The following is a 23,825-nucleotide window of genomic DNA, read 5'->3' on the forward strand; positions in this document are numbered from 1 at the left end:
AAAACACGCCACTTCAGCCGACGCAGCACCTAGCGGAGTGTCGCCGCAACTTCGCCACTGCGGCGGACTTGCGGATGTGACGTGCCAGTCAGGACTCCCGTGCGGCCGTCGCCTCTCCTCAGTAGCACTTTTACGTGCGGCCTCACGCGAGTGAGCAGCGCAATTCGTGCCTCTTGCATGAATAATTGCTCCACGCGTTTCTGTAATGCGAGAAGCTAAAGAAACTCTGGGTTGCCGATACATAAAGAGCAAATTCGAAAACTTCCGGGGCCGGTCTGGAGCGAATACGGCAGTAGCACAACAGCCGATTTCGTGGCCGCGACGGAGGCAGCAGGCTCTCGGTCGACTCGACGAGCACGCGAAACGCGTGTACGGCCTACATGAGGCGATACGCTGTTGGCGGGGCTGGTCGGTGCGGCGGCGCGCGAACGACTACGGCAGCTGTGCGGCGCACTGCAAGCTCGCGACCGGACATCTCTATGAGTGCGCAATACGTAGAACGGCCGACGCGAGACGATACGCTGTTGTCGCGGCTCGCGGCCACTCGGTGCGTCGGCGCGCGAACGACTACGGTGGCTGTGCGACCACAGAACAGGGAGGATTTGTGCGACGCACTGCAAGCTCGCGGCCGGGCGTCTCTACGAGTGCGCAATACGTAGAACGGCCGACGCGAGACGACACGCTGTTGTCGCGGTTGCTCGGTGCGTCGGCGCGCGAACGACTACGGCGGCTGCGCGGCGCGCTGCAAGCTCGCGGCCGGGCGTCTCTCCGAGCAGAACGGCCGGGCGTCTCTACGAGCGGAACGGCCGGCGCGAGACGATACGCTGTTGTCGCGGCCAGTCGGGGCGTGAACGAGTACGGCAGCTAGCTGTGCGGCCCACTGCACGATCGGCCGGTCGACTTTTCGGGAGCGCGAGTACGCCGATGCCATCGAAGAGCTCCGCGCCTGCGCGAGGTGATACTGGTGATACGCTGTTGTCACTGTTATCGCGCCGGTCGGGGGGCGGACGAGTTCAGGAGTACAGCACGCGGCGCACTACACGGAATCGATGGAGTTCAAACTTCGTCAATAAACAAATAAATACTAGCCGCTGTGGGCAACATTTCTCTCGCCAGTTAGAAAAAAAAAACATGAAAAACGGGGCCACATATTTCGCAGTGCCTCGGGGAAGGTCACTGCTTCACGAAGTGAAGACACTGCAGTGCTTTCGTCGCTGCATGGCATCATTGTCTAAAGATTTCGCGCGGGAACCCTGCTAACAGGAACAAAACTGACCGTGTAAACAAAAATAATAAAATTCTGGATTTGGACTTTCACAACATGCGCTGAAACCGAATTCTTACACCCTAGCCGGCATGTTTCGACATTTTCCTCCCACGGTCTCTCTCTCTCTCTCTCTCTCTCTCTCTCTCTCTCTCTCTCTCTCTCTCTCTCTCTCTCTCTCTCTCTCTCTCTCACACACACACACACACACAAACACAGGATGGTTCGGTCGGCACAGGGCATATTAGCTGTGCTGGCGCCCATCTAGCGCTCAGCACTGCCTTTTGTGCACCCAGCTTCGCCACGACGTCTCGCGATGCCTGTGTTTTCATTTTACCGGACGACTATAGGCGCGTCTCAGCAGCTCACAACGAAGTAATAGTGGTTGCGCGAACTTCCCAGCCCCTTTTCGCGCATGTTTTAAATGTGTGGAGCAACAGACTGCCCGAAACACATAAACACATCGAATGCGCGCCGCCTTCTCACAGGCAACTGTGGGGAAAATCCGCCGGCTGCGCCCACTCGATTCCTGAGTGTAACGTCACTTCCGGCCGTCCGTAATGGCCGCCCTTTTTTTCCAGTTTCGGTTTGAAAAGAGAGTTTTGATCTTCGTTTACGATGCAGCGAAGCACATTTGGGCCTCCTAATTTTGCAGGTATCAACTTATAAGGTTATACTACCAGAAAATAGTGCAATTAAGGAGCCGAAAATTTCGTTGCAGTTGGCCTTTAAGCATATCAAAAAGGCCGTGCTTCATGTAATCATCATCACCGTCGTCATCATAATATGCTTATTTAAGTCCAGTGAAGGACGAAGAAGTCTTCCACTAACCTCCAAACGTACCTGCCCCGCGCTGCCGGAGTAAGTTTTCTAATTATCACCCCTCCCCCCCCCCCCCCCGAGTTAACGGTTTTCTCTTACTTCTAGTCCAGTCTCTCGAAGCCCAAGTCCATTTCTTTTTCTTAATTTCAGCTGTATCTTCCCCCGTACTTTGTTTTCTGATCCAGCACGCTCGTTTCCTTTCCCTAAGCGCTACTCCTAAGATCCCTCATTCGATGGCCCTTCGCCTAAATGGTCTGCAACGGGCACAGCAGTACTTTCTCAGTGACGGTGCAATCACAGTCCACGCAGCACTCTGGCGATGAAACGAAAATGACTGCCTCCCTCAAACCTAAAGATCGCAAACAAATTCGCAACCAAAAGCGATCGAAACAACAATGGGGGCGGTTGTGAACCCGGTGAACTGAAGAATTCCTCCACGCCCTCGACAAGTGATTCTACGACGCTCACACACCAACATACCGCTCACCCTTCCTTTCCGGCACACCCACAGATTAGTCACTCCGAATTTCCATATTAATACGAAAACATCAAATGGTCCGTTGTGCGAAAAAGCCGGCGTGCGGAGTCGGCCTTGGAGCCTCGTACGAGAAAGAATGCTACGCATTAAAATCTGCTTCTTGAGGAGCGTTCCAAAGCACGAGGCTTCGCAATAGAATAAAAGCATAAGTTGAAAGACGCGCTGCTTGGCAACGCTGAGCCACGTCGAAAGCGAGAAGTTGCAGCTGCGGCTGAAAGTGTGGTGATCAGTGGCACATAAAGCAGGAGTCCGCTGGTCTGGCACAGCGGCGCGAAAGCCACAATTACTCGCAGCGCAAAACTGAAGGAGCACCGAGCGTTGTTCAACTAGACATTAATGCTTTCGCATTAACAACTCATAAGAGGGACTTAGGTGTCCACGAATTTTTTAAAGCGGAGCTTTCTGTGCCTTACTGATGGCGTTCGACGTAGCGCCAAAAACGCACTGCAGGAAAGCCAACTTTACATTATGGGTTTTCACTAAGGGCACAGAGGACGTTACGCGAAGGCACATCAAGCACATCAAGAGAAAAACGCTTCCTGGGGTCGGAATCGAACCTACGTCCCTCACGTTGTGAAGCCGACGTCTTTCCGAATGAGCCGTTCCGACACGTTCGAAGCAGCTTCGCGTTTAACCATGCTACTCTTAAGAAAGTTGCTTTGAATTTTTTTTACCGAGCTCTCCCAAACCCGCTCCGCAGTGACAGCGGCGGCTTCGGTCAAGTGATCGGCAGCTCCGCGATAGCACAATCGATAAACGGCGTAGCAATAACCATTCGATTCTTTTCCGTATTTATCCCCAGCTTTTATCTCCCCCTCTTTCGCTGTTTCTCTCGCTCTATATGATTGCACGAACCTCCTTCGCTTTTTTTGTCTCCATCTTTTTACTATGATCGTGCTATCATCCCCGCTGAAGTCGGCGTTCGCTCGTGTTGGTTGGGAACGCCGACGCCGACATCGCGTGAACCAGATAAAGGGGCTTAAAAACTGCGCTTAAAAATTTCTGGAAATTGTTTATTTCACAGCTTGATACCTATTTTCACTGTTTCTGCCCACCATGTTTACATCCACTAAAATATTGGGTGAAATGCTTACGGAAGTCCTATTTCTGTAGCTCTCGTATTCCTATAGAGGCCACGCATCCTAAAGGTGCACCTGCTCGTGCAGACTTTATTTCGTTGCGACGCAGACCGTTACTTGTGAACAGAATTCACTTTAAATAGGAGTGCTAGAACTATAAGCCAAGCATCGAAGTCGCGGGAATGGTGGTGTAAATTGTGCCCAAACCTCCCGCGAAATAGTCCTCCAACGATTAGGAAGAGTACCAAGGATTGCTGTGCGTGCAGCACGCGGGGATGCGGGTCCTTTTTTTTTTTTTTTTTAAGCGAAAGCCTTAGAAGTCTACAGTACGCGCGCTGAGAGGCAGAATCGGTGGTACAAAAAAGTTCAAGTTGTGGTTGGAGCGAGTACGAGCCGGGAACGCGCGCAGGGAAAGGGAAACAGCAGCGCCGATCGAAGGTATACGCCGCCGCGGAAAATTAAGGCAGCGGTCTGGAACATTGAGGAAAGCACAGGGGGACAGTTCGGCAGATTTTTCGAAAACGAAGTTTGCAATTTCTTGGTGTTAGAAAAGAAAACCGGTTCAGGTACCCGCTCTGGGTGCGTGTTTTTACCCACTTTCCTGCTCCAAAATAAAACCAAAATAACTTAATTAATTTACTGAGAGGCGCCACCGCCCTTTGACGTATTTTTCTCCAATGATACTCACAGCCGACAGCTCCATGGTGACCTCCATGGAAGTGCTTCCCACCCAGGAAATGTGACCAGATATCTTGAGGTCATACTCTGGAAGGATATGCATGTCCTCGCTGTTGATGCTGTCCACCAGAGCGGTGACCATGTTGACAGGCATGGGCACACCGAAGCTCAGTTTCGGGTACAGCACGTGCCTGTACGCAAGCCACGCTGCAAGCCAAGCAGTGAAGGGGCGCGTGTGAGACGAGCTGCTCAAATCAGGACATTTTTTTTAAATTTTGCAGCTACGCTGCGTACCACTACTAGAGTGTATTAGAAGGTAAAGGTGTGTCGTGGGGGGGAAAAACCAATGGAAAGAGCCGGTCCCTTTCGAGATGAAAAAATTGTATGGACCAAAAGGCATTGCCGAGAGAGCTCCTGTTTCAGCCAGCGCCACCTATAAGTTTTCAAATCAAACTAAACAGCTATTTGACGGGTTTTTATAAAACTTTGTGTCATGAAATGAAGAAATAAGACTATTTAGGACAATAAATAGGAACTAATTTAACAAACAAAACTTCTGAAACCAACTGGTAAACGGCGGCCGCCACGATCGCTGCTTACAGCCGGAGATCCTCAGCAGATATTTTCATCGCAAAAGGGACTCCCCTAATCGGCCCCGCACGGAGCACCTCTCTCTTCTAGTGCACTGTACCACTACCCCGCAATTGCATAATCATGTCCGCCGACAAAAAACGCTTTGCGGCATAGCCAGATTTCTCGCGAACGCTGTCGATAACGTCGTTAGAGGTATACACATGACAGAGGAATTTGATGTCAGGGGAAAAAAAAACTCTCTATGATAATTTCAAGGGCAGTGCCTTGCTTTTTGAGGCTACAGTAGGCTGTTTGAGAGCGAAGAGTTTTGTGGTGGAGTATACCCAAAATTAATGGGGTGTGCATGGTCTACGGACATGAAACGGAAACAATTCGGCAATACATATGTGACAAACATTCGCCTTCCCGAAGCCATAGGGTTTGAAGGTAGCACAGAGACAGTAAACTACAAGTTTGCCGCAGCATTTAAAGGAAGATTGCAATGCTGGCGGAGGAAGAGCAGAGAGAGGGATGTAGCTTAGGTCAGCTAACAGACGCAGCGGGCAAAATGTAATGTGAGCCTGCCACCAATAGTGGCGCTAAAATGAGAACAGTTGTATAACATTGTAAATTAGATCCTTTGGTGATGGCACGTGTCATCACCTTTTTACGAAAGGGATACCATAAAAATCAATCAATCAATCAATCAATCAATCAATCAATCAATCAATCAATCAATCAATCAATCAATCAATCAACCAATCAACCAATCAATCAATCAATCAATCAATCAATCAATCAATCAATCAATCAATCAATCAATCAATCAATCAATCAATCAATCAATCAATGTTGCTCTTATGCTGCAGTTGGCTGCTGAGATGATTTTATTAGTTTACCTAGTTTCATGCACTTGTCATAATTAGTCGAACGTGAAGATATAAACAATTTGAAATTCGGGTCTGCTGCCAATATACGGCTTCTACGGTTGAGTATGGTTTCAAAAAGCGGTTGTAACTGGTGTCGTATGACAATAATTTCGAAAAAAAATATGCGATTGGCCACTTAGACTATTCTATCATTATTACTTTTCGCAATTAATTAGTTGCCCGTGGAGTTGTAAGCAATCACAAATCCTGCCCAGGTGCAACTTTACGGCTCATCGCAGTTCTTTAAGGAGTGATTACTCGGGAGTTATTCAGCCTAGTGCAATAAACTTTCGCACTGCTAATATAGAGTCTAATAGCTTTCTGTGTGCATAGTTTGAAGATAAGAACGTTTCTTTACCTGGTTCCAGAGCCATCCAAAATATTGAATTGAAATGTATGATTACACGAAAAAAATTCGCGCATCTCCACGAAGTGAATCATGACGAGTGGGCGAAGCACTGGGGAACGTTCTTACCGTAACTCACCCGTGAGAGTGCTTACTGCTGCTAAAACGATTTCCAATCTAATCCAATCCAATACAAAACAATTTAATTCAATCTAATCCAATCCAATTAAACCCATTTCAATGCAATACAATCCAAATCCAATGCAATGCTCCTCGCGCATGCGCAGCAAGGCTCTCCAGGAGTACTCTCTCTCTCTCCCTCTCTCTGTCTAACCTTTGTGAACCTTTTATTTTGTTCTTGTTAACCTTTTGGGAACCTTTTGTTCACAGATGTTTCGATTTACACTGTGCTGTGCCATGAGCGCGGATGCCGGACGCTGGACGGATAAGCCTCGGCCTTAAGGTGCTTCGCCCCGAACAGATTACACGAAAAATTTGTTGTTATGCAATAGTCGGCTCTCTGGGCTGTGTGAAATATCTTTTTTCTTGCTGCGTTTTACTGGCTTCTTAAAGGAGTACTGACACCAAATTTTGAAACCGAAAAAATGATATAATTGGCTTCAGTAGTTTGTACAGATGCCTCACAGAAATTTTTGCAGCGATCCGAGGCCGGAATCGCATCTAAAATCGACTTTGATTGTCCAGGCCGCGAGATTCCACAAATCGGCAGCACTAGCGCAATCGCTTTCGGTGTGACGAAACATTGGCCTGCGTGTCTGGCCGGTTCCGGGTGACGTCATATCGTCGTTTTCAGAACCGGAAACGATATCCTGCGCTGCTGTTGTCGGTGGTATTCGTTTGGGCAGGAGACGTGGGCGTAGCTGTGTAAGCAATGCTTGTAAACGTTGCGTGTTCGACGTCTTTGCTCTTCAGTTCGTTGCCGGTGCATGATGTTCGGCACTGGTGCCGGCACCGCGCGGTGCGCGATGTCGACGGGCACCGCGGCGACGCGGCGGTGCGCGTCGCCGAGCTCGCCCAAGTTGTGCTATGGCAAGCTCGCGGTATGCGAAGTACTGCTCGTGGAAGCCTGTCCGAGCAAATCGACGACGACGCCAAGATGCATTATTTTCCACGCGACGACACGTGGACTGAGTTCGTGGACTGAGAGAGAGAGAGAGATAAAGACATTTATTCGGTGAAATCCGGCACCGGGGGGTGCGTCACGCAGGACTCCGCCCCGTCCGTGGAGTCCCCGAAAGGACCGGGCTGGATGACTAATGTGCCTGGGGGAACCGGGCGTGAGGGGCATTACAGCCACCACCTTGGTGACTGCCCGATCCGCCTCGTTTCTGTCTAGCCAGGGCTAGCTCCAGCTGCTGGATCACCGTCCGTTGCGCACTGAGGTCCGTAGAGTTGAGCGCGCACTGCACATTCGGGGGGAGCACCCGCGGGTACCCCTGAGTTTCGTGTTCTACACATCCCCACATTACGTGTGGTAAGTCTGCTAGCACCAGTTCACACACACAGCACGTGTCACTTGCGTAGTATCCTGGACACACATAACGCGCCAACGCCGGCGTAATCACTGTGTTTGTCTGTAGTTGACGATAAAGCACTCCCTCGGTACGGGTGAGGAGTGGGTGTGGCTGCACTGTCTTCCTCCGTTGCTCCCGATGCCAGGCGAGTACGTCTCCATAGTTCAGGATTGGGTGCATTTCATTGGAGCTGTCGCAGTCAGTCTCATTTCCCTCCGCCCGCGACGTAAGAGGTTCGGCAGTCGCTACACGGTGTGCGAGCTCTCGTGCAACTTTGTCCGCCTCCTCATTGCGGTTGGGGGTCCCCTTTGATAAGTGTCCCATGTGCGCCGGGAACCATCTGAGGTATGCTCGGGCCATTCTGTTTGTGGGTGCCAGTTTCCACGCGACGCTGCTTATCGCATCTCTGCTGTATCTGTGGACAGCAGAGAGGGAGTCGCTCAGTATCGTGATGGTTTGACCGGGTTGACAGGTCAACGCAAGCGCTATGGCAGCTTCTTCAGCTTGCATGGCCGTACGGGTCCGGACACTGCCGGCCGTTACACACTGACCATAGCGTGCTCGTATTACCGAGAGTGCAAAGACCCCGGTCTTGTGCTGATGTTCGGCTGCGTCGACGTAATATGCCGAGCCATCGTCTTCATACATGTGCGCTAACGCATTTGCTCGTGCTCTACGACGTCCCTCGTCCAGCCCCGGCTGCACGTTGCGGGGAAGTGGAGGCACGACTAGTTGCTGCGCAAGTAGATGCTTCTTGCCCGCGTGTATCCTTTGGTCTCCCTCTTCAGGCCGGGGGTCCACCGGCGACGTCAGACCCACCCTGTGGAGTATCTCCCTGCCCGCTTGCGTGGTGCCAAGCCGGACTATTTGCGATATGCGTTGCGCCTCCCCTATTTCTTCAAGGGTGTTGTGCATTCCCAAGCCAGCCAGTGCCACGTTACTGGTGCTAGGTAGGAGGCCTAGGATGGCTTTGTAGGCCTTGCGAATGGCCGCATCGATCTTGTCCTTCTCATGTCGGAGCCATTTGTGAAAAGCTCCAATGTAGGCTACATGGCTGACCACAAAGGATTGCGCCAGTCGCAGGAGGCTTGCCTCCCGCATTCCCTGTTTCCTCGTGGCCACCTGCTTGACTAGGCGCGTGGCCACTCCTATCTTTGTGATGAGTCGGTCTACTGCCGTCGCGTTTCCACTGCCCCGGTTGATGTGCATGCTCAGAACGCGGATGCTGGCCACGTGAGGGATGGTGCCGTTATCACCGGTGTGCAGGACGATTTCGGCGGCCTCTGCCTCAGCGCTCTTCCTCCAGTGCCCGGCGGGGGGTAAGACCAGTAATTCGGATTTTTGCGGGGAACATTGCAGTCCTGCCCCTTGCAGTTGCGTTTCTATTCCATCTATGGCTTCTTGCAGCTGTTCCTGTATGTGCCCCGTGGCTCCTCCTTTTACCCAGAGGGTCACGTCGTCTGCATAGATGGTATGATGCACGGAGGGGAGGTCGGCCAGGCTGTTGGCAACCGGGATCATGACCAGGTTAAACAGGAAAGGGGAGATGACCGCACCCTGTGGTGTTCCCTGGCCTCCCATCACTCGTTCCTCGAACTGGATCTGGCCCGCTTGGAGCTGCGCCGTTCTGCCCGTGAGAAAGGCTCGTATGTATTCGTAAGAGCGCTTCCCGAGGCCGACGCGCTGAGCTTGTGCCAATATGGCCGCGTGCTGGACGTTATCGAAAGCGCTCTTGACATCTAATCCTAAAATCGCTCGGCAATCAGTGACGCTGGGCTGGTCCAGCAGGTCACTTTGTATGAGAAGCATGGCATCTTGGGTGCTTAGCTTATTACGGAAGCCGATCATGGTGGGAGGATAGATGCCGTTCTCTTCCATGTAGCGTTGCCATCTGTTGTTTAGGATGTGCTCCATGACCTTGCCCACACACGATGTAAGGGATATGGGTCGCAGATTTTCGATGTTAGGTGGTTTTCCCGGTTTGGGGATCAGGACCGTACGGGCCGCCTTCCACTGCTTCGGTACGTGACCAGTGCTCCAACATTTGTTGAAGAAGTACGTGAGTGCCGTAATGTCTCCGTCGCCCAGGTTGCGAAGCGCCTTGTTGTGCACTCGATCCGGGCCTGCGGCGGATTTGCAGTTGAGTTCACTAACGGCTCTCCTAACCTCGCCTTCGCTGATATCGGCGTCCAATTCGGGGTTTGCCTTCCCTGCATATTCCGGATGGGCGACGCTAGGCGTGGAAGGTAGGTACTTGTTATTGAGATAGTCTCGTACTCCGTCCTCCCCGCGCTGTTTAATCGCTGTGTGCAATATCTGCTCGAGCCGGTGTCTCTGGAAGGACTTGTTTTGTGTTTCGTCTCGGAGAGACCGTAGCAGCTTCCAGGTACGGCTAGCATGAAGCTGCCCATCCGCTTCCTTGCAGACTGCATGCCATTGCTGTCTGGCTAGCTGTTGGCTGTACGCCTCTATATCCCGACCGAGGTGCGCAACACGTTTTCGTAAGTTCCTACTTGTTCTATTCCTCCTCCATCGACGCTGAAGGGACCTTCGCGCTTCGATCATGTGGGCCAAATGAGGGTCCATTGCAGGAACGGTGTCCTCAGTTCTGACCTCCGTGCTCGCGTCCTGGACCGCTTTATTTATGTTGTGTGCCCATTCCTCGATATCTTCAATGACGGTGCAGGTGCTTTGCCTGCGGAAGGCTGCCCAATCCGTGAGCTTGTGCACGCGCAAGGGAGTGTTAGCGCCCTCGATACCGAGTTCCAGCGTGATTTCTATTATGTAGTGATCGCTCCCTAAGTTCATACCAGTGTTTCTCCAGCTTACCGGACCCTCGCTTGGCGCGTTCGTGAAGATGAGGTCCGGGGTCGTGTCGCGCACTGTGGACGTGCCGATTCTTGAGGGTTGCTTGGCATCTGTATGAAGGGTGAAGCCCGCTGCCTCGGCCTCTTCCAGAAGGTTCCTTCCCTTGGCTGTCGTGCGTGGATATCCTAGTTCCTTGTGAGCAGAGTTGAAATCACCTCCCACGACACAAGGTGCGCCCGGAACAAGCTGCTGAACTCTCTGGAAGAGAGTCTTGAATCGCTGGCTCCCGTGCTGCGGGTTGCTGTATACATTGACGAGAGTGAGGGAGTGACGCTGACGCTTTCCCAGCACCACCTCCGTAGCGCAGGTTTCCAGCGCCGTCGAGCCATTGTGCGGCGGATCGAGTGGGATGAAAGTGATGCCCTTGCGTATGAACGTGCAGACCCCCTGCGCCGCTCCCTTTCCTTGCGTACGAGCACTTGGGGGTGAGAAGTGAGTGCGGTACCCCAATAGTTTGGGGGGATCCTCCATGTGTGTTTCTTGTATCAGAATGACCTCCGGGGGGTCCGTCATGGTGCTAACGACCTGTTGTAGAAGGGCTTTGCGGCACCGGAGTCCATTTGCGTTCCAGTGCCAAATACGTATACTGGTCTTTTTACGGGCCATCGTTGAATGCCTGTGTAGTCTCGTGTTGTTTCCCGCCGAGGGTTCCGAGTTGTTTAGTTATGAATTGTTTGAGGTCCACGATGTCCCTCTTTATGCTGGTCGTAGTCCGCTCTATGTTAACGATCTTTTCGCCTAGTACTTTGATCTGTCCAGCTTGCTTGTCCATGCGCTTGCTGAGCTTGTGGATGCGGACACCGTAGTTGATCCCCGCATCATCCGGCGTGAGTCGGCACTCGTCGGTGTTGAAAATTTCGGCGGTGCTGTTTCCAGTGTCCTCCTTGGGCGGCTCTTCCACCATGCCCTCCTCGTTGCCGGCTTCTACCGTGCCGGTCCGTTTTCTCATCTTGATTGGCGGCTGTGATGGCGCTACATCGCGATCGCCCGCCGGTGCGAAGGCGGGGGGTCGCGGAACGTTACCCAGCTGCCACGTCAATTGTGATTGTTGCGGCGGCGGCTGCATCTTCATGAGTTGGTCAATTATTTTCTTTTGTTCCTTGATCGTTTCCTGTAACTGAGCTATCACTTCTCGTAGCGCAGCGACCTCGTTATTTCCTTCTCCTCTCTGTGAGAGAGTGGATTTATCTCTCATTCCTCTTAGCCGGCCCCCTTCCGCAAGTGGGCTGTGGCCGGGCGGCGGGGCGTTCCTGCGCGCAGCCATTTTCGCCCACGTCATGCGGTTATTCGAATGACTACGTTTCCGCTCTTTGCTTCGTTCTCTGCTTTTGCTTCTGTTGTTGCGGCTGAGCGAGCGCTGGCGTGTCCCTCCATTGTTCTCCTTCTCGACGCGCTGCAGCTGTGGGAAGTCCTCTTTCCCGCCAAAACTGACCGTTCCGACGTGGCCTTTGTGTTTCTCTGATCCGTTCGCCGCCATCTTGCGTTGTCGGACGAGGAAGGGGGTCTTGTACTTGTTACGGCATCTGCCCGTGCCCGACGGGTGGGGGCCGCCACACAACTTGCAGCTCGGTTTGCAAACTGTTTCGTGATCTTCCGGGGGGTTCTGTTGCCCGCACGCGAAGCAAACGTTCTTGTCCGGCCGGGGGCATACATCTTTTCGATGTCCAACCTCCCCGCATTGCCGGCAGACCTCTCTGTGTTGCTTATATATCTTGCATCTCACAATGAGGCTGCCAAATTTGATGTGTTGAGGTACCACTTGTCCTTCAAAGAGCACCACGACCGCCGTAGTCTCCCCCATTCGGTGCGCGGCAAGGATGGTTGGGTTGCGCTCACCGATGAGGCACGCGTTGATGTCCGCCTGCGTGTACGCAAGCGGGATGTTGTATATGATTCCCTTTACGGTATCGTTAGGAGCTGCGCGGTACGCGAAGACTTCATATTTGGTGCCCTTCAAGGTGATAGCTCTGACCTTGTCGTACTTGTCCGCCCTTTCTCGGCTCGGTGTGCTGATGACTACGATGTTCTGTCCGATGTTTGGACAAACTGTATCTTCCAGCGTTGCGTCTAACGGTATCCGAGCCGACGCTGCCATGGCCGCCACAAATTCTAGGAGGTCTTGTTTCCTGATGGCAAAGCCGCATCGCGGCCGCACTATAATACGGTGATCGTTAGCGGGTAGGCTAGGCATGCGCGCCGCTCTCGCCATCTTGATGATGACTCTCTGCTTGATCTGCGTGCGCGCCGGCGGCCGCAAGAACTGTCGCCCAAGCCAGCGGGCTCGGGGTTGCACGGGTCACCTTGGGTGTTGGGAACTTTAGGCGTAGTATCGTGGCGACTATTTGATCGCTGGTATCTGTACAACTGCGAATGACCATCCCTTACACAACTTTTCACCCCACTATCATCCCCTTTTTCGCATATGAAGCATTATTTTGGCAATAATTTCCGTTTCGGCGATCGGTGACCGAGACATCTGCCGCGTCTGTTTTGATTCTAGCGCGCAGGTGGCGCCATCTTTCGGCCGCTCACCGCACCGTGGTGCCGGCAGTGCTGGGTCGGAGCGCCGAACCTCCGCTTCCGGTCAGCGTAGGCTTACCATCGCGGCAAATATTTGAACTCCACTTTTAAATTCAGCGCTGATAACAACTCCTAGCACAATTTTCAACACACTAACATCTACTTTCTCGCATGTGGAGCTTCTTTTTCGCGATCAAATTGATTAGAAGAGTGGCGACAAGCTGTTGCTATCACGGTCTACGCCGGTTCGAGCCGCAGTGATATTAAAAAACCGACGACGGCGAAGACATCGCTGGCCTAATCGCCTGGCCAAATAAAGTTGTTCTGTCTGTCGGGTGGCAGTGACTCATCCGAGTCTGACGATTCAGACGACATGTCGACTGCGCGGGCGAGTGCGGACCATGTGCAATCGTAGCAGACGATGCGGCGAACGCATGGAGGAAAGAAAAACGTCCCTGACGTCACGGGTGAGACCGTGACGTAAGGCTGGCCCGCTTGCAGGCTGGCCTTCGAACGGCCATTTTCCCGCGCAGCGACCAAATTTGAAATTGGTTGCAATAAACGTGCTATAATTAATTCTGTGTTGGCGGCTGACGGCTTTCGGTTCGATTTTCGTAATTACTGGGCCAATAGGTATTCTTTACAGCATAAAAACTGAAAGCGAGAAATTTCGTGTTTAAACGGTCGGCTTTTTCAGCGGGAAAGCGGGGGATGTGTTGGCAATACGCGGGCTTCTACGGAAGGAGTATGGTTACAGAAACTGGCTTTAACTTGGCTTGGGCTTAAGAAACTCTGCTGAAACAAATGATATGGCGTGGGGCCATTCAGCACAAATCATAACTATCAGTGGATGTTATAATGCAAATAACAGATTAAGTCCGTACGCCACTCCAGCAGCATCACAAAGCCATCGTGAAATTGACGGCCTATGCCCGTCTGCTAGAACAAAACTGTAGACCTTCAAAGTTTTATTGACTGAGCAGCATGCATGCTAAATTACCGATTACAAAAAAATAGCGTTTTGTTGCTCGCATTCGTTTGGACTGCGCCCCGTTCACCCGTGTTTTGTATTGTTCACTCATTCCGCTTCGCTCTAAACCACGCTCCTTCTGTGGATTGAGGGACAGGGGGTGATGCGGCTTTTTCTTCATGTGGCGTTTCCTTTTTGGCTGGTTGGTATTACGTTTGTTCATAACAGGAGAACATTCGTAGTAGGCCAGTTTATGGCATAGGAAACTTCGTCATCGGTGCATACGACAGAATAAGTTTACACCTGTTTTTTTTTAACAGCGGAGATGTTGCTGCTGGTCGTAATATATGCGGCGTCATCAGAAAACCCCGGGTCATCGTTTTTCCGCCGTTTAACGCTCACGTGAGCACACGCCTCATGGGGAGCGCCCGGCGTCGTCCAGGCTTGCGCGTGCACTGAAAGACACCCCACCACGCATTGAATTAGGTTTGAAATTCTTTAGATGTTCCGTCGTCGCTTTGCACTGTGGTAGTAGTAGTCATGAATCGTCATATCCATCTATATCGTCGTCTTCCTCATGTATGACTGGCGGGCCCGGATCGTTTTGTCCGCAGGCTTTTACATTTAAATGTAAGCTTACATAGAAATAAATCATCCAGCTTCACTGTGGTTCAAGCCTTGCGCGACTAAGTGCAAGCTCTGCCAGTTTTTTTTAAGTGCATGGACTTCTGTAAAATACAATGATTCGAGACACGACGGCCAACGACTCTCTAACTGGCAGCATCACACTACTGCGCATCATAAGTTATAAGGAGTAACTCGGCGTGCGGAAACTTTTGGCGACTAGTCACACAAAACCCTATATATTTCTAAAAAAAAACTGTGGTTGATTCCTCTTTCATAGGAATCGGTAACACGAAAGGGAAATGGGCAGCGAAATCTGCAGCTGAGCATGATTTGCGGGTTGGCGGCTGTTTTGTGGGTGTGCTTGGCGAGCGACGTCCTGCTGGCCGGTCGCTTCGGCAAAGGTGTACTGGCGTCATTTCTATGACGGATTTGACGTCAGGGAAATATTGGTGTATCCCGGAATAAAAAACTTTCGTGTTAAAATATAAAACCCGAAAACGAGCAACCCAAAGTATAACATACTTTTTAGTTTTAAAGGTTGCTTCCCCGTAAGAAGACCCTATGTGCAGGGGTGCACCCTTTACAGGCCGCTCACTTCGTTGTACTGGCGTCACTTGCGTGACGGTATGACGTAAGTGAAATCTTCGTGAATCCCGGAATAAAACACTGTTAAAGGTTATTTCACTAAGTTTCTACTTGAGACGAAAGCTTACTGCCTGAAAAATATAAACTTTACGAAACGGTTCTGCTATATTTTTGGAGGGGCATCATGTGAGCGAGGACGATGAGCGTTAGCACAGATCTGTGCTTAGGGACTCGCGCCGCTGTCGTCTGCTACACCCCGCTTGAGAAGGTCATCATTCCTTGTGCTAGAAGCCACCCGCTTTCATGCGTTAGTGCATAAAATGGCGCATTTCTAGTAATTCAGTTATTTTTGCCAGCTCTTGACATCTGAATAATTTCAAGCTGAATCCTCCACAAGTTTGCAACACGCGAGGAGAGAGAGAGAACAACTTTCTTCAAAGCATCGGTCAGAGGATCGTGTGCAACTCGTCCTTTCTAGCTTATTAGCGAGGTTCAGCACTCAGAGCTCCTGGGTAAGTATTCAAAATGCGTAAGCTTCCTTACAGTACTTTTGAAATGCTCATATGAAGACTCAACACTCTAACGCTACGTACCAAGCAGCGGGCCCGTATACACGCGCATCGCACTGCAGGAAATAAAGCGGCTGTCTTCTATTTCTTTCGTTGTTATTGACTTGTATCAGATGAATGTTTTTTTCTTTCTGTGCCCAATGCATTATTTTCCTGCACAGTCACAAAAGTCTTAGTAGGTTTGGGGCGGTCTGGGAAGCTCACGAAGAATGAGTGGATATTTTCTTCAGGCTATACGGCATACATTCCCTTTTTCACAAATTGGCTTTCGTTATGGCAGCGTGCAAGAACATGCATATCCGCAGCGTGCATTGTCTATTCATGTGCATAATGAGATGGTTTGTGCTACGGCACCGCGATCCCGCCCCCACAGTACTCGTATTCAGCTTTTGTGCTCCGAATTTCTATCGTAACCACCGTTATCATAACGAAGTTACTCTCAAACCGAGCAATTACAACATGATTATGGTGTTGAAGGCTTGATATACTCGCTAAGGAACGCAATAATTAGTATGCCTGCATTTATTACATAAATAGAAACCGATGAATATTTCCAAGCAGCTCTTCATTGTTTCCCAAACCATCCAGGCGCAAAGAAGGAGTCCTGGTCTACTCGGGATGGCGTTCCATGAATTGTAGAGAATTACTCTTACTCTCTTGTCCTGGACTGAGGACACGGCCCACTAATCAGCTCGATTTTAGTGTAAATAAAGTTTTCTCGTCCTTCTCCCCCTCGTCCTCCTCCTATTAAGTGCAGTTTGCCTATAACGCATATCTAAATATTAAGAAGATATGGCTGTGGGAAATGTACCGAACTATCCCTCCAGGTCTGAACAAACACAGTGATACTGTATATCTACTGTAGACGGGACTCGTTTTGCTCAATACGCCTTCATACTGGTTAGAAGCTTGGTAGAAAATCAGCACGCGCCTATACACACAGTCGGTTATTTGGAAATAAACCTACAGTTTTTTGCAGCCCATAGTGAATGTCGGCATACTTTCATGCCATGACACCGTAAGTGACGTGATACAATACCTTCCAGCGTTCGGAAAGGTTGCGAAAACTGTTTTACCTTACATATGATTACCTGGAATGGCACTTCTGCCAAAGCTGACAGCCCCGAAGACCTGGAATTTGTTTTGTTCTTGTATTTTCACTGTTGTCGGTTAGTAGCAGCTGGCTGTTCCCTTTGTTCGAAAGGCTGCTTAATAGAGAAGCGGACGCCTAGCTACGACTCTTCGCGCTCCGCACAGGACCGGCTTCGCAAGGAATGGGGCGACGCCGGCAATGTTTCTTCCGTAGGGGTATCCGAAACTATATTTTAACTCACCCCTTGAGCTAGTGTATGCAGTTTTAAGTCTATTGTTACGATAAAAAGTTACGCACACGCAAAATCTGGTGCGGACAGGCATCATATGTCAACCGAGCGCAAAGAAACAGCAGGGAGGGCGAGCCAGATTCAAGCAGACGACAAATGCGAGAATCCCTAAGCCGACGTCAGGGAGGCGCGATTCGTAGCGCCGCCCGTGGTTGCGCTCACCGCCAATAAGAAGCGCCTACCTGCAAACTCGTCCATGTCCTCGAGGATGCGGCCGAAGCGGACAAAGCCATGAGCCGTGAGGTGGGTCTTCTGCGTGGCGCGAGAGGTCTTGACAGGGATGATGCACTCGTCGTAGCTGTCCTGCATGGTACGCGTCGGAATCTCGTCCTGCCTCTTCGGAAGCTTGAACTGTGCAGCGCTCCTGAACAATGTAAGAAAAATTCACGCATCTCTATGAAGTGAATCATGACGAGTGGGCGAAGCACTTGGGATCGTTCTTACCCTAAATCACCCGTTGCATTGCCAACTCGCGCATGTAAATGAGTGACAACGAGTGTGTACAGGGTATACAATTCCAATCCAATACAATCCGATACAATTCAATTTAATCCAATCCAATCCAAATCCAAATCCAATCCAATCCAATGCTCCTCGCGCACGCGCAACACTGTGTACACGAACACCAAGGGACAAGCCCAGGACAAAGCGAGGTACTAAGGTGCTTTGCCCCTAAAAGCGCTGTCAGATGAAATAAGCGTAGTGAGCCAACCACTGTGATCGGCCAGTGAAGTCACCTACATCAGGAATTGGGCGGCTAGTTTTGGTAACGACGCTGCCTCGGGGATTTCTGAGAATTTCTCAAAAATACTTTACACGTAAAATGCCGATGTATGTTTATTCACGGAAAGCGCTAAGATGGAAAATTTCACGCCGCTCAATTTCCCTCTTCCATTTTTGCCCTTAAAACACAGAGTGGTTCAGCACGGAGGGTGATTTACAAGCCGTGCGAGTGTAACCAGCACCACTCGAGAAAAATTTCGCAGACCACTCCGAAGGTACCTGAGCACGTTAAAGGAAGCAAAACAAAAAGAGTATCAGGTTCGTGAGTTTGCATCCCCACATTGGAAGGTACACCAAAAGTTTCGGGGCAACCGGCTATCATCGGCGTCGGGTCTATATAATAAAATACCTTTTGCAAACTTGTGCTAAGGGATAGTCACGAATACTCTTGTATTAGTTTTAGTTTTCGCGATTAGCACGTGATTCAATGTTATTTCTTGTGTCGAGTTCATAATGGTTTACAACAGTTCTTGTAATGGTTATCTGTCCTTTCGTACATTGGTTTACGTAGTGAAATGTGCACGGTTAGAACCCTTTGTGTCGGTCACGATTAATATTAGCGCCTACTTGATAGTTGCCTAGTTGTGTATATAGAAATTGTTTTGTTTTCAATTCGGGGCTCTGATTTATTATTTTCGCCGCTACAGGTGAAAAATGGACATCACAGACCAATTCCTGGTCACCGGTGAACGGCGGAAGGTCCGTCCTGCAGTTTAACCCCAATTGGCGATCTTACTACCTGTGCCACCTCTAAAATGTGATCGAAGGACCCCAGAATGTGTGTTGAGATTTCAGCGCAACTGTCGGCGTTCTCGATTTAGGTTGAAATTGACTAAAATGTCATTGAGCAGATCAATACTCCTTCTGTGTCTTGACGGCACGCCAAACTGTTTACACTAAGACGCCTGTGGCAGTTTTGATGGTCTACATTTAGCTTTGTAGCCAATATCCTGCAACGACGGCAGTAACAATAATTATTTTGATTACTGACTGGTTGTGTCTATGGCAATTACGACGTTTAACAGTTACCTTCTTCGTCCATCTAATACAACGAAGACAACGACAACAACGACGATGAATGTCTCGGTTACTGACGGTGCACGCGATAAGGAAGATGACGGAGGGAGTTATTATAGCTAATGTCTAGCTTCTTGGCGAATCTCCTTCGTTTATGAAGACGATAATTCCGATGTCTGATTTGCCCGCACTGACCGACCAAGCGACAGACTGACAGTGGGAACGGCGCCGTGACCTCAAGACAAGGAGGAATCACCCGTGCTGCAAAATTTCGAAAACTTGCGGCCACTCGAAAGCACAGAGAGGTAACATAACAGGCTTCATCTTAGTTGTGATATTGTTTTTATAACAAGGAAATAGGAGCACAAGTGTGGAAGTTTATCGGAGGTAAAAGGAATTTAACGTAGTAACTTGCCTTACGAGTTTTGCGTCGATAGTTCTGCAAGACATGATAGTTCTGCATGTAGGCGTGGTAGCTCTGCAAGGGCGCATGTATGCAACTCAATAACGAAAAGGAAAACGTGGCGGACTTACGCATCTCCAATGTAGCCAACGTAGCTTTTAAGAGCTTTCTTCACTGAAAATTTGGAGGCAAGCGGTCATTGGTCGTAACCGAGCTTTCTCCAGAGCACGTCATGTATACCATTGCATCATGAAATGCCATGAAAGCTCCTCCGGCTGAAATTTATTTATCGGTTAATCCAAACATCGCCCCCCAAAAAACCCTGATTCCTTTTTGACCATTAGCGACACCAGACTGACAAGACAAAGATGTTCTTGGGAGATAGAGAAGTACTAATTTCATAACAATACTTTAAGCTATTCTTTTGTCCACGCAGAATTCGTAAATGGAATGCACTAGGCCCTGCTATTATTCAACAGCCCACTATCGAGAAATTTCTGCAACTTGCTGAACAAAGTGTACGAAGTTGAGTAACCTGATAGCTGCTGTTTGTATTTATTTTGTATGTAATCGGTGTGCGTTATTACTGTGTGAAATGCCGGACAAGCTTGAACTTTGTTTCGCGTGCATGCATCTCGGTGTTCGTATTGTTTGATTATGCATATCCTGAATGTGCACTTGTATCACTACAAAAATCTTGGCGCTGTACCTGCACACCTGCGTATCTTTTCTGTACCTCTGAAGGTATACGCTCTCCTGTAGGGATCCCCAAGGGGGATTGACAGTATTGAATAAATAAATAAATAATAAATAAATAAATAAATAAATAAACAAACAAACAAACAAACAAACAAACAAACAAACAAACAAATAAATAAATAAATAAATAAATAAATAAATAAATAAATTTGTCGATCAACAACAACAACAACGAACATTTATTAAAAGGGATGGCTCAAGGCCACATGGGGAAGAGGAGGGAGGGGAGATGAAGACCTCAATAGTCGATAAATTTGTCGGGAAAGCCGTCCCGACGAAGTTTTTTTTCCGTGGCTTAAGCAACTTGAGAACAGCAGGCAAAGTTTGTGGCCCAGGTAGCAAGCACGGTTAGCTGCCTTTCGAATACACATACTTTTGTGGTTTCGTGGTAGCAGAGCTTTTGCTAAACTTTTCACACATATGTAAGAGAAATAGGCACTTGAAACAATCACAAACAACCGACATACGATGATGCGAGAGCTATTGAAGTATTGCTATGCGATTAGAATAATTTTCCAAGGACAATATACCATTGTTTACCGAAAATGAAATACAGGTCACTGACCAAGTATATTAGAAAAGACGTATCATGAGCGCTACGGCTCCCTTGTTCACAAGTGTGTACAAGGGAGGCATAGCGCTCCCGAAACGTTTTTTTAACACGAAAGTGTTTTATGCCGGGGTTCACCAAGATTTGACTGACGTCATATCCGTCACGGAAATGTCATCGCTAGAAAAACTTCGATGGACGCGGCTGCGCCGGGATTTGAACCACGAGCTCTTCGCCGCAACGGGAGGTACGAAACGCGCTCGCGACTGCGCTATGAAGAGGCGCGTAAACAGGACGACAAACGCGCCTTATATCCTTCCCTTACATGGTGCCGCCGTCTAGGAGAGGCGAAGCGAAGTAGTGCATCATGACGCTAATGAGCGTCGACAGTTGGCGCCTCGATGCCAGCGCCTACGTATACGGGGGACGTGCAGCGTAACCTGCGGATAAGCCTGTAAGGCAATTACCACGGAGTAAGATCGACGCCGATTTGCGGATGTCGCGCTCGTGGCACGGTCCGCTTCTCTTTCGCTGCAGCCGACCGTGTGTTCACCAAACGATTCGCTGACCACCCGTTTGGTTTCGTTCGCGCGGACGGTTTGCGAGCACCTGTTGTTTCAGTAAGATTTACGCAATGCTCCAGAGCGTGCAATCGAGTGTCTAACGTTGATGCGTCTAATGGTTCCATACCGAGGAAATATAAATAGCGATGTGCAAGATCATATCCATGCACAATAAAGATTCAACTGCTCCTGTAAAGGCACATTTCACTTTCTGGTTTTACCGGTTCCAATGGAAGAGGGATCAACCACATTTTTTATTGACTTGGTCAGTGAACTGTATTTCATTTTCTGTTAAGTATTCCACCTGACCAGACGGTATGTCGTTCAACCATCGACTTCAGTATACACTTGTGTTTGTCGTGAACTTGTTACTTTAAAGCCACGGAAAAATTCTTAGCCTGCAGCACGTATGTATATATCTGGGTACTGTCTCGTGGCAGGTGACCCTCAGGACGACCAGTAATGTATTTTCAAGCAACGGTGCTTGTTTATACTGTCGTTATTTCGAGTCGCTCTGAAATCTAGGCGCAGTGATGCGGTTTCTTAGCGGCTCAAGGGCCTAAACGTAGCGTGCGAAACTTGAAAACAAAATATTGTTTATAGTGGAGACACTCGGCTCAGTGCTTCTGACTTCCGTTTTGGCACCTGGACGAGACATATTTGGCAAGGGCAGTTCGTATTTAAGATATGTGTTCAGCAGCGCGTGCGCCATAATACGAGCGACGCCCGCGCCACAAGGAACACATGCGGACACCCTCAGAAGAAGCACCCGGATATTAAACTATTGACAGCTGTCGCTGCAAAACCTTACAACTTATTGACAGCTGTCGCTGCAAAACCTTACAACTTCAATTATTATTGTTAGAATAATTTGTACCATCAGGCACCAAATACGATTTTACTCCTCCCTCTTTCCCCTACACTAAGCGCCAAGACAACCCTACCGGCACCAGCAATTCAACCAAAAAAAGAAAAGAAAAGAAAAAACGGTGATTCGAACTCGGGACAGTTTTATGCCAGCAAATACAGGAACAAAACAATGAAGGGCTGCAGAAAACTTTAGCAGAGTAAGGAATACTGCAGGCATTAAACGTACCTTCTTCAGTCGTTTTTGGGCGAATGGGTTCTTTGCAAGTTATGATGTTTCGCCGGGAGCAGAGGAGGATGCTCGCAGGCGACGGGGGAATGGCCCGTCGCAGTAGCATTTCTAGTGGCCTGAAATAAAAAGTGCGTAACAGTGTGTGTATCAATAGGGCTGGAAGTGCGAGTGAAATATCTCGGGATGCTATTAAATACACAGGGGAACACGAGACTTCATGGAACCACACGAGGAACGGCTGAAGCCGGCTCTTCCCCTGTCTCACAGTACAGTGGTTTCTATGCTGCATACACAATTGATCCACTACGATAAAGGGGCCATGCAGACAAAATACAACTTTGTTCAGTTTGAAAGAACTCGCCTTCGGCAATCCACTCCCGGATCAGTCCCGGATCGTTCGCGGACTGCCCGAGGCGCGATCAGGCGCTCGATTTTCCTATGTGTTCCTATAAGGCTTCCGGTCCGAGGGCAGTCCTCGGGCTGCCCGCGGACCGCCCAGGACTGGTAAATCATGGAGGCCCACAGTTGCCCAGTCATGTTTCTTGGTTGTGGCTTAGGTCGGCGTCCGCCAATTGCAGGTAAAAGTTTCTGTGACGTCACACAAAAATTGTTGGAAAGTTGCGGGGCAGCCGCCACTGATTCGTATGTTTTCTCTATTATCTCAATTTTTTATTTGAAGTCTGCGATAAAATTGGTATAATTGCTGTCGGGATCAAAGCAGTCTTTTAAATGAACAAAACTTGTATTTCGTCTCCATGGCCCCTTAACAATCGATTTCAATCTTGAAGCAGACTTTTGGGTACTCCTGCGGGGAGGAATATCTATGATTCCTTAGTTCTTGTTGTCAGGGAATGTTTGTGTCTAGTGTAGCTTACCTTACACATTGTGCACATTTAAAGACTTAACATACTGAGAGGACGTTAACTCGTTGCTGGGTGTTAACATAGCCACAAGAATGAGCACTAAGTTCTCATCAAAGGTATATGATGCTTATTTCTTATCTACAAGATGCTGCCGCTATGCCGCCGTGCCTATCATTTGTTCGCACTAGCAGCGGAAACCTGCCTCGAGCAGTCAATGTCAGTCCACCTCAGTAATGTGGGCATACACCCATCAGTCATATGGCGATAAAAGTTTTGTTTCTCCCAGCGTATATTATTGTGCTCAGGAGTTACAAAAAAATTAACTCAGTTCTACAGAATTGGCAATGTCCTCAAATTTCTCTGTGGCGACGAAAGAGGATGAAGAATTAGAAAAGTTGTTCTGATACGTTGCCGATTTGAATAGTTCGCCCGAACTTCATAGCGTCGGCCTTTTGGTGTACATAAATCACGACTGTCACCTTGTCGACTGCCTTCCGGTGGAA

At 49.4% G+C, this 23,825-nt stretch overlaps 1 protein-coding gene across 1 annotated transcript in view; it reads right to left on the reverse strand.

Annotated features, from left to right (window-relative positions):
- Positions 1-22,565, reverse strand: part of LOC144168431 (acyl-coenzyme A thioesterase 9, mitochondrial-like) — a 63,331-nt gene extending 40,766 nt beyond the window's left edge. Inside the window, exons 1-4 of the mRNA XM_077697421.1 lie at positions 22,457-22,565; positions 19,620-19,662; positions 17,468-17,649; positions 4,392-4,588 (exon numbers count right to left, since the gene is read on the reverse strand). Of these exons, the coding sequence (XP_077553547.1) occupies positions 4,392-4,588; positions 17,468-17,649; positions 19,620-19,662; positions 22,457-22,565 (531 nt within the window). The remainder of the gene's footprint in view (positions 1-4,391; positions 4,589-17,467; positions 17,650-19,619; positions 19,663-22,456) is intronic.
- Positions 22,566-23,825: the final 1,260 nt, after the last annotated feature.

This window comes from Haemaphysalis longicornis, unplaced genomic scaffold (assembly GCF_048455015.1).
Source record: "Haemaphysalis longicornis isolate Haplotype H1 unplaced genomic scaffold, Haemaphysalis longicornis Haplotype H1 scaffold_2, whole genome shotgun sequence".
NCBI classification, from domain to species: domain Eukaryota; kingdom Metazoa; phylum Arthropoda; class Arachnida; order Ixodida; family Ixodidae; genus Haemaphysalis; species Haemaphysalis longicornis.